Source organism: Silene latifolia, chromosome 4 (genome assembly GCF_048544455.1).
Source record: "Silene latifolia isolate original U9 population chromosome 4, ASM4854445v1, whole genome shotgun sequence".
In the NCBI taxonomy this organism is placed as follows: domain Eukaryota; kingdom Viridiplantae; phylum Streptophyta; class Magnoliopsida; order Caryophyllales; family Caryophyllaceae; genus Silene; species Silene latifolia.
In genome coordinates this window covers 94,484,792-94,502,043 of record NC_133529.1, presented here as the reverse complement: position 1 = coordinate 94,502,043, position 17,252 = coordinate 94,484,792, and the positions used below count along the sequence as shown (strand labels likewise).

Genomic DNA, 17,252 nt, shown 5'->3' with positions numbered 1-17,252 from the left:
CAAAGAGAGTTGTATCGGTTATTGATCAGATCTAAAGTCGATTCTAGACGATTTGGTTCACATAATTTTAGGGTTCTATTGGATCCAATTCTGAGCGGTTAGGGCCACCTAACTGGCGATGGTGCAAAAGATGCCATCTCTAGGAATATTGGTAGTGTACTAACATACACGTCAACAGATTTTGACCCAACGCCAGCATCCTAATAATTAACTCCTAAAGTTTATCTCTATGCTCAGATTATTTTAGCAATAAAATATATTTTTCTAAGTTATTAATGTTCGAGGTTCTTTATAATAAGAGAAAGATAATGCAACTAGGACAAACACGAGAAAGAATGGGGGTAGAATACAAAGGATTAAAATCCATGAATGGCAGTATCCTTAAGGTCTTTTTGATACCTGGATACATATTATTCCGGAAATACCGACCAAGCTCTTCAGCCTGTCAAGACAACGTGGATAAAGAATAAGAGATGGTAGCTTACACTGGCAGTCAGAACCAGCAGAAGACAAAAATCCCTAAGCCTGTTCTTATGGAGATTTAGACAGTTACAAACCTGTTTTCGGCCAGCATGCGTCAAAACTCCTCCATATTTTAGGACCATTAAAGCTTCAACGGGTTTTTCTTCTTCACCTTCACCAGTACATTTGGGTACTCTTGCCCATTTCAATGGTTTTAGTTGGACCTTTCTATATATACCAGAAAAATGTCCTCCCTGAAAAAGAAAGACAAGGAACATTCACCAACCTTGCTACAGTTAATATGTGACTACCAACCTCAGACAATCGCATTGAAATTAGGACATACAGAATCATCTGCAACAAAGAAAACATCAGAACATAAAAACACCAAAAGAAAGAATCATAACTCAAAAACACTAAAAGGGGCATTACCCAGCCCAACAAGTGGATGTCGTCCCTAATTAGGCCGAGACGGTTGATTTGGAACAGAATGATCCAAGTACCTCAGAGAGACTAACAAAAGAAGCTATCTTGACACAATTCATGTTCAGCATAAAGCGTTAAATAATGAAAAGAAGTTTGCAGTGAGTCACCTCCTCAAGCACAGCCTTGACTTGACGAAGTTTCTCAGCATGTTCAATATCCTCTGCTTCGCTATCGCTCTCTCTGTCAGGTCTGTACCACCAAAATAGAAGTAAGCAAACCAAAATAGAGGAAACAGGCATGCCTTGAAAAAATACCCATCAAAAATAAAACGCTCAGGTGGACAATCTGAGACAAGGGAATTCTACAAAACTTTGAGCATAAGAAAAACAAGAAACACAGTCCATGTTACTGTCACTACGATTCCAACTATCAAAGAGGGTGGCAAAGGTTAGTTTCCAAGCTTTTTGCCACTCAACCAACTTGTTACGGAACTCTTTGTTATCAAAAACACACTTTATAAGAACAAGTCAGACACCTTTTCGAGATTACCTTGCATAATTCCAAGATTAGATTCATAAAAAAACGATGAATGCTTAAGACCGATTGTGATACTTCAGATTCTGATTAAGATTTGACGTGGTTTTATATATCTTATGAGTTGTAACGGTCCCTAAAGGGATCTATAGGACAACTCTTAACAAAGATGAACATTCCTTTTCTGGAAACCCATATACAAAAACTATGATTCAAAAGCCTATCTCTGGATCATATGATTTCACTGAAGTTTTTCTATATTCACAGCAAGGATACATATCAAGTACACTGTAGTACAGGTAGACTTTAATAGTGACAACAGCACTTGGCATAAAGATTCAAACTTCTCCAACTGTAAAACCATTCTCATTACACATTAACACAAAAGCAACTGTAACAGTGAAACTGCATAAAATAAACCAATATAAACTAATATTTGTATACCTACCTGGAGCGGGGAACAAGGGCTCTCGTGGCATCTAAAAGATCCTGTAACTGGACTGCACTTTTTAGCTTTGTCTGGAAGGAAATGGTTAAAAATCAATAGAAAAAAAAAGACCATGGGTCTACAAATTATCAAAAAAAATTGAACCTGAAAAACACTATAGAGCCGCTATACGACATGCGGCTCTATAGTGGCTTTTTTATTTTGAGTTTTCAGAGAGCTACTATTACAAAAGCTGTCTTGTCAAATGCTGACTGTAGGCCACAGCCACCATGTGAAATGCCCAGGTTCGGATTAAAGCAGTTTACATGCACCCAAATTCGACAATTATTTTCAAAACAAACCAAAATCAATAATTTAAGCATTATTTTAAAAACAATTTTAGAAAACAGGTAAAAACCTCTGCTCTAGGCCGGCCGCCATTGTACTTCAGCATCAAGTTCAACAACTTTTCCTCAGTAACCTTCAACTTCACTTTTTGCTTGGGAGTTCTATCACCACTAAATGCGCCAAACTTGATGGTCAGGAAATGAAAAACGCATGGTATATTGCACAAGACATAACATCACATGATAATAAAAAAGAAAGCGGGTACAAAAGCTAGATAAAAGGAAACTATAACTTCCTCCTATCTCTCAAACTCTAGTCAAAGAACACACATAGGGAACATTGTCAAGCACAGCAAGGATTCTTTCATTACCAAAATATTTTCTTACAACACGCGGTAGGTTTCTTCACCAGTTTCCATGAAGGATTCCTACCATAATCATCAGACAATAACTATCCTTATCATTTCTTCATGGCACTAAGAAAAACAAATGAAATGATTGCAAGTCTCTTTCTGCCTAATGAATTGACTAAAGCATAGAAATATCTCCTTTGTGTGATAAAGTAAAGTGATCGCCAAATTCCCGTCTCTTTCAGTAGCTACTAGCTAAAGTACACCATAGAGTAAACAGGAACAGCTTTGGAATATGCAACATAATGAAACTTTATTGTCAAGAGGCTTACTGGCGAAGTACGGCAATCACACATCTTAACTCCTCTGCTTGCCCAAATGTTCCGATTATTCCACTACCCTGACGTGTAAGACCTTCTGAAGCATTGGCCGATTCCTTGGACTTCCAAGGTAAAGTTGGAGGAATAGTTGACGATAAATGTGGGGCTTTTTCATCTAAAAACATTTTCCTTAATACACAAGCAGCGTCATCATAATACCTACAAGCACAAATATAAATATGTAAATACTCACAAAATAGAGAAGATATTAATTACCAAAAAGAACCGGGTGAAAAAACAGCACAAACTGAAGTCATTGCTCCATATATAAATCATTAGTGGAGTAATAAGTGATAAGAAAATATAAAGTGATTGAAACACAAAAGATGATAATTGAAGGCAAAAAAGTACAGTTTATGTAATGTAAATATAGGGGTTAATGAAAGAAGAACGCCTGGAAAAGGCATATAATCAACTAATAGTCGTTTATCTACTTGCATAGTTGCATGTTGCATCCACCCCTCAAGAAAGTGTACAGGTGTAGAAACACCCGATAGAAAACTCTTAGGGGGCGTTTGTTGGAGGGTTTTAGAATAGGGAAAGAGAATGAAACCTTCCCATTCCCTTACTTTGGGGCTTGTTTGTTGTTTTTCTTACACTTTACCCACTTCTCATTTTAGGTTTATCTCTTAATCCTCCAAATTGATTCCTCCCCAAAGGTTTCCCAAACTCTTACCCCCTACCACCAACATCCACTACTTCCTCCTCCCACCACCTGGATCACCGCCGATGCTGTCCTAACGCTCCACAGCCCCACCCATAGTTTAAAATCGTGTCCTATACATCTCGTATCTCCCGAGATGTATCGATATCAAATGTTGCTGGTACAAGATATCCCGAGATGTATCGGGTAAATTAGAAATAGGAAAAAACACTGGCCGACACGGCTAATTTATAGTATGTAAATATCGCCAGCTCTGCCTGAAACGGCCTGCGAAGAACCCAAAATGACCGAGTTATAACATGTACGGGCCAAACTTTATAAAGTAAAGCACCACAAAGTTGTCTAAAACTGGTCAAATCAACTATTCTAGAAAGAATAATCTTAACTTGATATGAAATCGACAATATACAGTACAATATCTACAAAAACTTTTAAAGTACATATTTCCGCGATAACCACAACCTGGACCAAGACGCATGAGTCGAGAACAATTCTGTGACACCATTACCGCAATTGTTATCACGGCCCATACCACAATTTCAAACTATGCCCCCGCCTCGTTGAAACATCCACCCCACTTCCATACTACCACCACTACCCTAGAAATCCATCTCCTATCCTCATAAGCACCACGAGCTCTGGGGTTTGAGGGGCGGGATTTTCTAGGGTGAGGGCGATGGTTATACCAATCAGGTAAGAGAATTAATGTCACCCCTTTCCTTTCCCTTGTATCCCTTTCTTGATTCTTTTCTCTTACCCCTACGCAAAGCAAACGGGCCTATACTAATAAGATTCAGCAAGTAGGGTCGATGTGTATGTGAAACAAAAGCAAGATGTAAGAATATGAAGTTAAGTCTTGAAGTAAAACCTCTGAAGACTCGAGTTTTTGGACAAAAGACTCGAATTTGACAGTGAAACGGACTGTTTGATTATGAATAAAAGGACTGAAATTTTGGACAGAGAAGGAGGAATTAAACAGTCGAAATGAATGTTCAACTCTCGGAAGGAAAGAAAAAGAGACACTTGAGCCCGGCTTTGCACTCGACAAATACCGTTTGAATGGCGTGACTCGAACAAGATATGTTTTAATCCGAACACGAAGCAATAGATTAAAACTAAGACTAATTCCAACACTAAGTAAAGGACTCGTCCAACCTCAAGCACTAAGCAAAGAGGACTATTCAAGCACTAAGCAAAGAATAGAATTTTGATGAAGAAAACACTCGGTTTCTTACTTGGTTTTTAACTCCATCAAATCTGTCATTTTACAACCAAGGACTTGGTTTATATAGTATCCAAGCCTTCTAATCTTAACCACCTATTTTACATCCAAGGGCTAGCATTAAACAAGTAAGAAAACAAAGAAAAAGATGCTAATTCAGCTCCTAGGCAGCCGTGTATGCACAACAACAACAATAGGCCAAGAACTCTTCCCTAAGTCTTACATAGGTCTCCACAAATGAGAGTGACCTTGAGCTATCTAGGGAAGCTAAAATTGGAGCCTTCCTTGGTCTACATAGCAGCCGAAAAAGGCCCTTGGAGCAGCCATCATAGGGTCAAACAAAAGCCTTACACAAATGTAAGAATGATAGTGACAATTGAACCTCCTTTGAAAGCGACATGTGAGCCTCCTTGGGAAGAACAAGAGCAGCCTATTAGGACTCTTCTTGGCCGAAAATATGCCTTATTATTATCCTAGGATGGTCTTGATTTGTTTACTAGAAGAAATAGGATCATTTGGAAGCGAACCTAGGCCAATGGTTGAAAACCGAATAACTTGTTACTCGGTTTTAACTCGGGATTTCCTCCTAGTTCGAATCCTTATTTTAAATAAAGTCCCTAGCCAAAAAGTCTCCAGATTCATTAAAGAATTGAGACGTGACAAAAATTACCGTGCCTTCTTAGACGGATTTTGAGTTTGGGACCTCGAATAGGCCAAAGGACAAAACCGGGTGGAAGCATGGCTTAGGTGTGGCTTCTTTTGCTTCAAGTCTTGATGACCAAGTTTGGGTAAAACCATCAAATGGAAAGACATGAGGTGGTTTTAAGGTCTCAGGATGGGGTTTCAACTTATAACATTTTTAAAATAGTTTTCCTGATGTAATTTTGAAAACATTTCAAACTTTGAATCCTTGCCACAACATACTGTAGCACTCATACACAAAACATGTGTTTCTATAGGGCTATGGTAGTACCAAGAAAAAAAAGGGTAAGGTCGGAGAATGAAAGCAGAAAACAAATAAAAAGCCATGTCAAACGCAAGACAAGACAAGACAATACAAATTCCTAGAGAAAAATGTAAAACATTAAATGCAGTACTTGTGAGAATTTTTAACAAAGCTCCATCCATTAACGTCACAAACATATGACCGCCCCCTGCAACGTAACAGATCAAATCCACAAACCTGGAAGAGACAGAATATAAACGAAAGTTACATGAAAGTATAACGCAGAACAAAAGGAATGATTAAAATGCATTTGCACCAATCACAATATAATAATAGCATTAGCCATTACTATAGCATAAAGCAAGCAGAGCCATCGAAAGTAACAGGTTACTAGTCAAACAAATCTAATTCAGAAAAGATTTCTTGTAAAAATGCATCAAAATGACCAGAACCAGATGTATGCAAAACATTTTAACAAGGAACCCCTACTCATCTTGATTCTTGCGCCTCCATGCCTCCAATTACAAATGTCACTAGCTAAGATTGAAAAGGAAGTTTCAACAGTTCTTTGATAGAATAAGAAGATAATAACTAAAATGAAGATACAAGGGAGGATTGCTGGCAAGGAGGTCTGCCCACAAGAAGGTTCCAGAAGAGTTGGCTGTAAATGTTCAATTTGACCATTTGTTGTCTAAGAATGAAGACAGTGTTGAGTCTCCTGCACATTGTGGCTACCAGTTTTCAAAAAAAATCTAATCTAAGCAACATAAACAAATCAATTAAAGCATTTTGCACTTCTACAGAACAGAAAGCTTTTTGCATTCTCACTATTAACAGTACACTAAATTAAAGAACCCTAAGAACAGAGCGTAAAAAACTAATTGGAATAAACATTTTTCCTACTCCCTGTCTTCTTACGAAGTTTTAAATTCAGGAAAGATAAGAAAACAGGCAATATGAGAATAGTATGAAACTGCTATATTCTCAGTGATATCACAGTCAAGTAAAATTGTGAAGTGCAATACAAAATATGACCATTTTCTCTATGTTGATCATACTTACCGCTTGACCAAAAGCAATGCATACTTCTCTTGCCATTTGTTTTTCGGTGGGAGTCAGAAGCACAGGATATCTCACCTAGCAAGCAAAGGAACGCTCCTTAGATCTCGTACCAGTAGAACCTTTGCTACTTTAGCATAAAGACGATCATAGATATGACAGTACAACAGACTCATAAGATCACTTGAGGAGTCATAGCTTAGAAAGCAGACTGGCATGCGCAAAATTAATAGCAAAAAAAAGATGCACAGGTATACACAAGTCCACAAAGATTGAAGCTAATTATAATATAACTAAATAGCGATATCATATGTCTGCATCACAAAGATATAGAGCTCTGCAGTTAAAGGTATACAAAGAATAGCTAATAATGAATATATTTGTAATTTCTTCCACCGTGACTTCTTTTTATTGTGCAAGTAAGAGTCATTGAATGCGATTCTCTGAACAATTTTCATTATGGGTTCTCTGGAAACAGCCTATTTGTCATTTGTGTAGCACAGAGGTAAGCTTGTGTACCTCCTCCCCTACATCCCTCCCTACCCCACCATTTGCGGAAGGCTGGAAGCCATTTAGGCAGTTGATATGAAGTCGCTGTACAGCTTATCAAAAGCAGCAATATAGGGTGTAGGTTCTTAGCATTCCACACCAACCAAAGGACCTAAAATCAGTGAAAATCGGAAAGGCATGAAACCAAACTTTTACATCAGTAAAACCGATAACGTTAAGTAAACCTTGATCACAGTCTTCTCGCACATCATCAAGAATAATATTTTTTTCCTAGATACCAGTAATTTGTGCTTCTAGTTCATAAGGTACTCTTCCTGCTTCGAACGTAATTTATAAATCTTTCCAACTCATAAACTGAAGACGGCATTACCTTGAAGAGATAATAACACCAAAAAATGTGTTCTCAACTTATCAGCATTTACTCTAAAAGACCCCTGAAAATTTTTCTTACTCCTTTAAACAACCACCACATACAGAATTGACAGCTCAGAACATAAGTGCCGTGTTACATAACATTACAAACCTCTTTTCCATCAGGGTTCCTCATAACAACACCATCGACAACAGGAGACTTCCTCGCTTCAGCATGAGCATAATCTGGCCCAACTGTATATACCTATAAAAATTGTCCCCAAAGCAGGTTGCAATTAATAAAAAAGATGGAGAATAAGAGAGCATGGTTACTTTCAGACGGCAATGGTAGAGCGAAGTAGCAGGCAAGCTGTCTATTTCATGAAGTGCAAACAATTAGCAACATTCAAGAGACCATACCATGAACGGGTGCCTAAAAGAATTATGATTGTTACTGCATCAAGAAGGCTTAGGAGTTACACGCTTCCTGATGACGCATTTCATACAAGGCCACAAGTTGGTAGTCGTGTAAATTATTCACATGAATAATTTTATATAGACAATTAAAGGTGTAGTTGCAATTAAGATTCGGCTACAGATATCTATAAAAACAAATGAAAAGAATAGAACACCAACGTAAGGCACGGCGGTCACATCTGTTTAGCCCGGTCGGCATGAACCTTTCATATCAATAGGATGCCTAACGCATCACATTTCTAAATGTTAGGATGAACCTCACTTAAGGAGCAATAAAACTAAATGAAATGAAAATAAAACCAACAAAAGGCACAACCTTCACGTCTGTTCCACCAGTAGGCATGAACTCCTCGTAGATATAGGATCCCTCACGTCTCACATTTCTAACATCAGGATGGAACTCACTTGAACGGTTGCCTACCTGTACCAATAAATTTCAAGCCACTGTTGGGTACACGTTTGTTAGCTTTTTAAAAAGCAAATAACTAACCATCATTTGCCAAAATCAATACAACAACAACATCAGAGCCTTAATCCCAAAATGATTTGGGGTCGGCTGACATGAATCATCCTTTAGAACCGTCCCTGGGTGAACGCACACCTCACAATGCGAAAAGAGAAGGGAAAAATGAAAAACAAAAGGGAGAGCGAAAATGTAATACAAAGTCAAGGTAAACTTACAGGTTTTAAAATCGAATTCCGGATTTCTTTTATAAAAATTTCAAATTTAAATCGAGAGAAAAGTTAAAAACGATTTTGGAAACCGAAATAGAATTAAGGATCCGGAATGCCTTAAAAGTAAACCAAGTAAAATATATAAGAAAGTGGTTGGTAAAAAGGTGTAATAAAGGAGAGAAGAACAAATAATTTTTTTTAAAAATTAAATAAAAACACTAAATATGTCAAAAAAACATCAAATACTAAAAGTCCACATGTAACCTTTCCCTCCATTGTGCCCTCTCTGTCACCATACTCTCCTCAAGCCCCAGAAATCTCATATCGTGCTCTATCACTCTCAACTATGTCTGTCTCGGTCTCCCTCTACCTCGAGGGACCTTTTCTGTCCTCCAAGTCTCCAGCCTCCTAACTGGTGCGTCCATAGGTCTCCTTCTCACATGGCCAAACCATCTTAGTCGATTTTCCATCATCTTGTCCTCTATTGTCGCCACTTTTACCTTTTCCCTAATCACCTCATTCCTTAATCGATCTTTCCTTGTATGCCCGCACATCCACCTCAACATACGCATCTCCGCCACACTCATCTTTTGGATGTGACAATGTTTCACGGCCCAACACTCGGAACCGTAAAGTAAGGCAGGCCTAATTGCCGTGCGATAAAATTTTCCCTTTAATCTTTGGGGCATATCTTTGCCAAAATCAATAACCAGCCAAATAAACTTCAAAAAAAGGAGCCTCATAAGTTGTCATCTACAAACAAATCAAAAAAAGCGGAATTTAACGACCAAATGAACTAGTCAACGACAACCCTTTCAAAAAAGCTAATTACTCACGTTTAACCTATCTCGATTAGTTTAAAATTATTTCTCATCTTCAATTTACGCCTAAATGTGCAAAAGTCTTTACACCCACCGGATCAAGTAAAATAACAAGGATTACGCTCAGGCATGGATTTCGCCTCTAGAAGTGCATTTAAACTTAACACGGAATGCTAGTCAAGACACAAATGAGTTAAGAACACACATTAGGCCTTTGAACTACTGTCTATGTCCACCTATGATACCAAGAAAAAGTCTCCTAATAAATGATGCATTTGACACAAATAGCAGAGCAGGCCTGAAAAAAACTCAACATCCTAATGTCTTGCACTTTTGGCACATCTATGTTATTATCCGTGAGAGACTGCCTAATATCCAAAGTTTTTAGCTAATCAGTGCATTATTTATCATGCTGAACCTCTCTTTTGATAAAAATAAGAGAGGGAACAAATGAATAGATGTTGAACAGCACCTTTCTGAATAACTCTTTCATGCCCCCACCAGCAGAACTGGGATAGTATATCATTATGCTATGATCATCGCCTAAGCAAATACACACACAAAAAAAAAAATTGTCAATAAATATAAGATGGAGCGCAATTTCAACTGAAGCAAAATTGACAGCAAGAGATGCACGTCTGCACAAGTTTCATCAAAATTTTACTTTTACAATTTGTTAAAGAAATTATAAGAGAAGAGTGTAATAGTTCAGTTATACAACAATAAGAAAAATTCCGCACAAACAAGCTAAAACTCTGAAGTATACTTAACTCTTAGGATTGATTAATAATACATGTCAATGGGTACTTGATCCACATCGAAATATTGAGATTAATGATACACATGGACCCTCGTTAAAAAAGTGTGACGTGCTTGTACTCTCCTTGGTATCTCCCCCGAGTCCTTAACAAATGGTTTCATAACTTATGGCACATGGTTGACCTTAGTCTACACATAAACAATAAACCGCATAATGGTACACCAGGAACAACTATAGAAATTTTGATCTAAAAGCACTAGCGCACATTGATTAGCATAAGATGGTATGCTAAGAGTGAAGGCTGAGCGTAGGAGCCGCGATTAATGTGGCATCATACGAATAGGAAGAAGAAATGGCTTTCAATGGTATGTTGCTTTAACTTGTCCTGCTTTAGTTCAAGAGAATTTTGCAAGCTCTCACGTATAGGAGAAGTTTGTGATGATTGATGTGCGAGCTAATTATCCCATGAGTGCTAGTTGTTTCACGGTACATCATTGGGAAAAAAAATGGTACGTTTTTGTTAGCGTAGTGAGCTTACGCCTACCATTGTCAGTTAATTTTAGAATGACCTCGTTTGGCTTGTGTTCTAAGGCTTGTAATACCTGATGTAAACCCTAGCAAGTAACACATATTATCGAGAAAAAACTGTCTCCAATAGAACTAATAGACCCGGAAGTAATCCTTGTGCACTAGGGTCGACCCAGGTATAGGCCCAAAGTAGGTGTGTTGAAGTAATCCAGCTGTCTAGATGAATTATGGTAACTAATATATTTTCCACTACTCAAGCCCATATCAGTCCTTAAGTACTTCAAAGAATATTGGCTTACCGTCAACAGGTTTCTCAACAAATGGCTTGCAAAAACGCTCACCATGAACTTCAACAAAATCAACTTCTTCAGAAAAGAAATCAACTTCTTGATACGGATGTTCTCTGTTTACGAGCGCATATCTTGGGACTTGAATCCCGAACATCTCAAGACGCTTACATTTACAGAAGTGGAAAAAAATGGTATCAGTAAATGACTAAAGGGGGAGAAATAATGAACGAAAAAAAACAGCAAACTGAATCATGAATAACATTCAACTCTCTCATTGTTGATTGTTGAGAGACCATGAGGATCAAGCAATTGTTCTTACATTACAGTTCACCATAAAGTGAGGATTATTTTCTAAACCTAATTTTTTTTTATATAAAACAGGTACCCTAGAGAGAAAAAATATTGCAAGTCTTATATTACCACCCGTCTTCAAACAAATGATCATGCCACTGACATTATATATTGAAGGGGAATACTAACAAGACAGGAACCTATTTTAAAAGAATTATTGATGAAAGACATTGAACAAATCAAATAGTCTCTTATGTACCTAATTCTTACATTTGTCTGATGTGACATCTATTTCCTTACTGAGGCTGCTTTTGGATTGGGGGAAGGTGGACATTTTCATGTAAAATATATTTCTATTTCCTATAATTGGGAAAAGTGGGGGAAGGGAGATTCAGCTTCCCAATCAACCTGCTTTCCCTTTTAGAAAAGCAATAGCAATTTTCCATTCTCCGTTATTGAGTAGAAAGCAATATTCTGCTAAAAAAAATACCTTTTCCACAACCAAAACATCCCAAATAACAAAGCATGTACGTAGTTGTTTTGCAGTACATTACTCGAAGCAAAGTACATACCTCATAAACTTTTCTTCTGTCATGTAGCAGATGCTGTGGCTCCAAATCATTGACTAGAAATGGCCTAAAAGACGGGCATCACAGGAAACCACACAAAAAAAAAAAAAAATCAAATCTGAAAGAAAGTATTATAACAACATCCCTTGTGCATCAGCTATGAAATATAGTCCACATTGAAATGTACATCAAAAAGTGTAGACACTAGACCAGACATAAATAACCTTTAATGAAGGGGGAAATAGTAACAGATCCCTTCGCCGCCAGCTTTTCCTAAGGGAGACCTCAGCTTGATGCAATATGGTTGCATAAAGACTATTCGGCAACTGCCTTGCAAGCTACTAATTTCATTAATTCAAAGGACTGATGTTCTACTGTCTTCTACAGCAACATGTTAAGAAGACATCCTACTTACTCCTACTTAACACATGTAGATGCATCATGCATGATACTTTGTTTCTTTAGTATGTCATAATTTCCGCTATAGCCATCCATAATCAGCATGGTCTCTTGGTCTCTTACGTTCCTCGGACGTGGCTGCAGCTATCGACAGGGTATATTACAAGACTACAACTTTTTGGGGGAAACATGCTCCTGTTTTGGTTTAAATTTAAGTGTCACAATGTACTCATGTCCGAGTCCTAGGTATCCAAAATGAGTACTTGAGGAAAGAGGAAAGAGGAAAGAGTTTCAGTAAGCATAGACAGTCACAAGGTGACCATTCGATGGAGTGGCAAACCTCCAACAACAACAACAAAATGAGTACTTGAGGAAAGAGGCACAGACAGTCACAAGGTGACCATTCGATGGAGTGGCAAACCTCCAACAACAACAACAAAATGAGTACTTGAGGAAAGAGGAAAGAGTTTCAGTAAGCACAGACAGTCACAAGGTGACCATTCGACGACGAAGAAGAAGAAGAACAACAACAACAACACTACTACTACTACTACTACTACTTCTTCGTCCCAACATAGGTTGGGGTCGGCTAACATGAATCATCATCCGAATCCGTCTGGGTATGAATCCGCCGGTCGAAGGTGAATAAACAAAGTAAAAGAAAATAAATAAATGAAAAATAGAACAAGTTTGTTTGTAAAAGAAGCGTGGAAACCGAGAATAAAGCAGTGAAATTGGTTTGTAAAACAAAAAGGGTATAAATCATTTTAAAACTAAATCAATAAATAAATTTTGAGTATATAATGATAAAAAATAATTAAATATCAAAAACTCAAACTAAATCTTCAACGTGAATTCTTTTTCTCCACAATACCCTCTCCCTCACCATACTCTCACTAATTCCCAAAATATTCATATCCCTTTCAATCACCCTTATTCATGTTGGTTTCGGTCTTCCCCTTCCCCTAACAATATTATCCATTCCCCAACTCCCAATGCTCCTCACCGGTACCTCCGGAGCTCTCCGCCGCACATGGCCAAACCACCTTAAATGGTTTTCCCTCATCATATCTTCAATCGACGCAACACCTACTTTCTCCAGGAGGACCTCATTTTCTTGTGGGGCCACACATCTAGCGAAGCATAGGCATCTCAGCTACCCTCATCTTTTGTTCATGTCCATGTTTTACCGCCCAACACTCGGGTATATAAGAGTGCAGGCCAAATAGCTATGCGATAAAAGGTATACCTCGTCACATAGAAATCCCGTGGCGCTTTTCCACTTCAACCATCCTGCTTTGATTCTATGAGTCACATCTCTATCTAATTCACCATCACTCTGGATAATAGATCCTAAATACCTAAACAAGTCGGAACCATAGACTACCTCCCTATCAACACAGATTGAACTTGCCTCCCTACCCCCATTTCCACTAAATCTACACTCTTAAATATTCCATCTTCTTTCTGCCCAGTGTAAAGCCTCGCGATTCTAAATACACGCCGCGATTCTAAATACACGACACTCTGATGTAAGAAATAAGATGTGATGCAGTGATGCAATACAGAAACAAAGAAAATTAGATCATGACAAATCTGGAACTTACTTCCTGAGAGTGGTATACGCCTTGGCTTTTTCAAGAGGAAAGCCAGAAGAATAGAAGGCAATAAGGCAATCACACAAGGGCCAGCTGCAATTGAGAAAATATGCATCAGCGGTAAGACAAATATGCTTAGAAGTCAGAACATGCGATAATGGTGTTACTGATGTCATAAAAAAATGTGTGTTTAATATAGAAATGATATATTGCTATGCTGGTACTTTTACTAAAGTGCGTGACAAAATAGTATACAAGCATCTTTAAGATTACTTCCTACCAATTTCAATATCGAGAAGTTTTTGCGAATAGTACTCTCCTGGAGTGTGATTGAAATTTTTGTATCAAATGCTATATTAAGTTCTATCACATATGCGTATTACTTATCCTATAAATTAGGCAACCCAATTGTAGGCTGAAGGCACCAAGGCAATGTCAGAAATAGGTAGCCATTGCTTGATGCTCACCCTTTAACTGAGCTTATTTTTCAGGAAGATTCTATTATCGTAAATTATCATCCACTAAAGTCTTAGAATAAAACTGGAGGAACAAAATAGTAGCAGATGGATTATGTATTTTAAATTAAATATAAAAATAAAGAGAGTACTCGAGCAATACAAAGCCAGTCAGGCATGGTAATCCACGTGTGCATCTGTATCGGCAAAGTTAGTTATATACATGCCTACATAAAAGTAAATACACATTGCAGAATCGACCAAAATCTGTGTTACTTCTGAAACAAATTTATAACAATAACTACTCTCTTTTATTATTATTATTTTTCAAAAAAATGACTTGCATTATTATGCACTTATGCAGTGAAGCACATTTTAAGATCTATAGTATGTTCTATAAAAATAAAATTCTAGCCATGATACTGCTGGTGTTGTGTCAATGATAAGTCCATTAACTTGAACAAGCAAAGCTTGCATATTTGACAACATATACATGTGCGAACAATATCGCCTTACAAGTTTCCAACTTTCACATACCTTCAAAAAAAACAAAGCCTATCACTGCTTTTAAATGATAATAACTAGCGCCAACATGGCAACTTAACAAAATTTTCACAAAAAACACAAATCACAAAAGTCAGGACATACAGTACTTAAATTTAGTAATTTTACCGATTGAAGTTCTCAATGGTTTCACATAGTTTAGCAGTTCCCATGTTATTCACGGTTTGACATCTTCTTTCAGTAATAACTGATCACAAAATATCGAGTTATACTATACTAAAGCTATACGAAATTTGGAACAATTGTCGAGCTTTATTTAATATACATCACCTCCACTATTCTATGTCTGAAGCTATGTTACTCTGGCTCGGCTACAAGTAGCGCAGTGTCAGATACAGTTATTTTGTGCAAAGTATTAAAATTTTTGTTTTAAAACAAGGTGTCGTGTCAAAGGGTCGTGATCGAGTGTTGAAACACGCGACAGGCAGCCAAAGTGAAGTGACGGAGTAGCATATATCCGCAAAACATCTTAACACTAACAGTTATTAATCCAGACAACCTCAAGTAGCAATAAACAATTACTTTTCGGCTGTACTTATCCAGTCAACTTCAAGTATCTAACAATTACAGTACTTAAGAGACACCAGTCGCCATCCCCCCGCCTATAAAGAAACATTCAATAAAGTAAAAAAGTAGAAAGAATAGGAAATAATCAAAAGAAAAAAAGATACTGCAACTTTTTTTCCTACATAAATATTTTAGGCTTTCAGAGAAAATGTACCTTTCAACTGGATCTTCGAGGATAACTTTATCACCGAAAAGTATAACCTACACCCATAATAGTTATTAAGAAATCAAACAAAAACATCATTCTTATTATAATTATTCATATTCATATATGAATGTTTGCAATATAAACCTGAAATTCGCCGAACGCTTCCAATCTTTCGAGTATTTGGCCCATCGGCGCTGAAGAGGCCTAAAATTGTTCAAGAAAACATGTAAAAATTAGGCTTCTGTAATCTCAGAAACTCATAAAGTAAATGAAATCAATATTAATGGATACTGTGATACTTCTTCAACAAAAATTCAACATTTCACCTTCTTTTCCATCACACAAACACCTATTTTGATCTTTCCTAGGGTATTTTTCTCCGACAATGACGTCATCACTACCGTTCTGAGTTTATATCTTAGTTTCTCTCTCTTCTGTGGTCATCAATGGCGGAAAGCGGTGACAACAGACGAGAGCTTCACCGCCAAGCTTCTTCGACTGTATATGTGCGTGTCTGTAGAGTAGATATTCAAGTGGGGGATATTTTTGATAAAACAAAGATTTCAAATGTGGTTACTAAAAAAGGCCAACTGTATGGGAGAAACTTGGGATGTAGACGTCTAGTATATCCCTACTAACATGGGATACTTAGGGCTGTTTGTTTGGCTAATTTGGAATAGTATGGATTGAGTCCATTCAAGTGTTTGGTTTGGTGATTTTGGAATTGAGTTAGGTCCTCTTCTTTTGAACTTAATTTCAGTTTTAATAAGTTCAGTTCAGTTCCGTTCAGTTCAGTTTATTTCATCATTAATACTATTATTCTTATTTTATATTCTTATTGTTATCATTATTATTATTATTATTATATTAATTTATTTACTATTTTTATTATTATATTAAAATTATTTTTAATATTTATTGTATTACTAATATATTTATATTTATTATATTTATTATTATATTATTATGATTAATGGTAATAATATTAGTATTATTATTATTATTTATTATTATTATTATTATTGTTATTATTTTATTAATATATTCATTTTTATTAATATTATTAATAACATATTCATTATTATTATGTTAATAAATTATTATATTACATCTATTATTATTATTATTATTTATAAATATTATTATTTATAAATATTATTACAAGATTAATACTTATCATATTTGTTTTTTAGTTATTATTATAAATATATAATATTATTAATAATATTATCATTTATATTACTAATATATTATTATTATTACTATATTTATTATTATATTACTATTTTATTTTTTATATTAATTATTAGATTATTATTATTTTATATTATATTAATATATTATTAATAATAATAATAATGAATAATATTATTATAATATTGATAATTCACATGGTGCCCCTGAGGTTTGGCTTAATTCACGTGGTACCCCT

General features: G+C 36.4%; 1 protein-coding gene across 3 annotated transcripts in view; it reads right to left on the bottom strand.

The window, feature by feature from the left end:
- LOC141653607 (inositol hexakisphosphate and diphosphoinositol-pentakisphosphate kinase VIP2-like) overlaps window positions 1-16,503 on the bottom strand; it is a 28,208-nt gene extending 11,705 nt beyond the window's left edge. Inside the window, exons 1-17 of one of the 3 annotated variants that reach the window (XM_074461435.1) lie at window positions 16,147-16,503; window positions 15,965-16,024; window positions 15,827-15,873; window positions 14,096-14,179; window positions 12,093-12,156; window positions 11,239-11,392; window positions 10,124-10,194; window positions 8,472-8,576; window positions 7,851-7,943; window positions 6,821-6,895; window positions 5,910-5,995; window positions 2,879-3,085; window positions 2,268-2,367; window positions 1,871-1,941; window positions 1,056-1,137; window positions 558-716; window positions 400-442 (exon numbers count right to left, since the gene is read on the bottom strand). In XM_074461435.1, the coding sequence (XP_074317536.1) occupies window positions 400-442; window positions 558-716; window positions 1,056-1,137; window positions 1,871-1,941; window positions 2,268-2,367; window positions 2,879-3,085; window positions 5,910-5,995; window positions 6,821-6,895; window positions 7,851-7,943; window positions 8,472-8,576; window positions 10,124-10,194; window positions 11,239-11,392; window positions 12,093-12,156; window positions 14,096-14,179; window positions 15,827-15,873; window positions 15,965-16,024; window positions 16,147-16,215 (1,570 nt within the window). In that variant the 5' untranslated portion in view covers window positions 16,216-16,503. The remainder of the gene's footprint in view (window positions 1-399; window positions 443-557; window positions 717-1,055; window positions 1,138-1,870; window positions 1,942-2,267; window positions 2,368-2,878; window positions 3,086-5,909; window positions 5,996-6,820; window positions 6,896-7,850; window positions 7,944-8,471; window positions 8,577-10,123; window positions 10,195-11,238; window positions 11,393-12,092; window positions 12,157-14,095; window positions 14,180-15,826; window positions 15,874-15,964; window positions 16,025-16,146) is intronic. The other 2 variants (XM_074461436.1, XM_074461437.1) reach the window with 2 other exon arrangements.
- Between the last annotated feature and the right edge of the window lie 749 nt (window positions 16,504-17,252).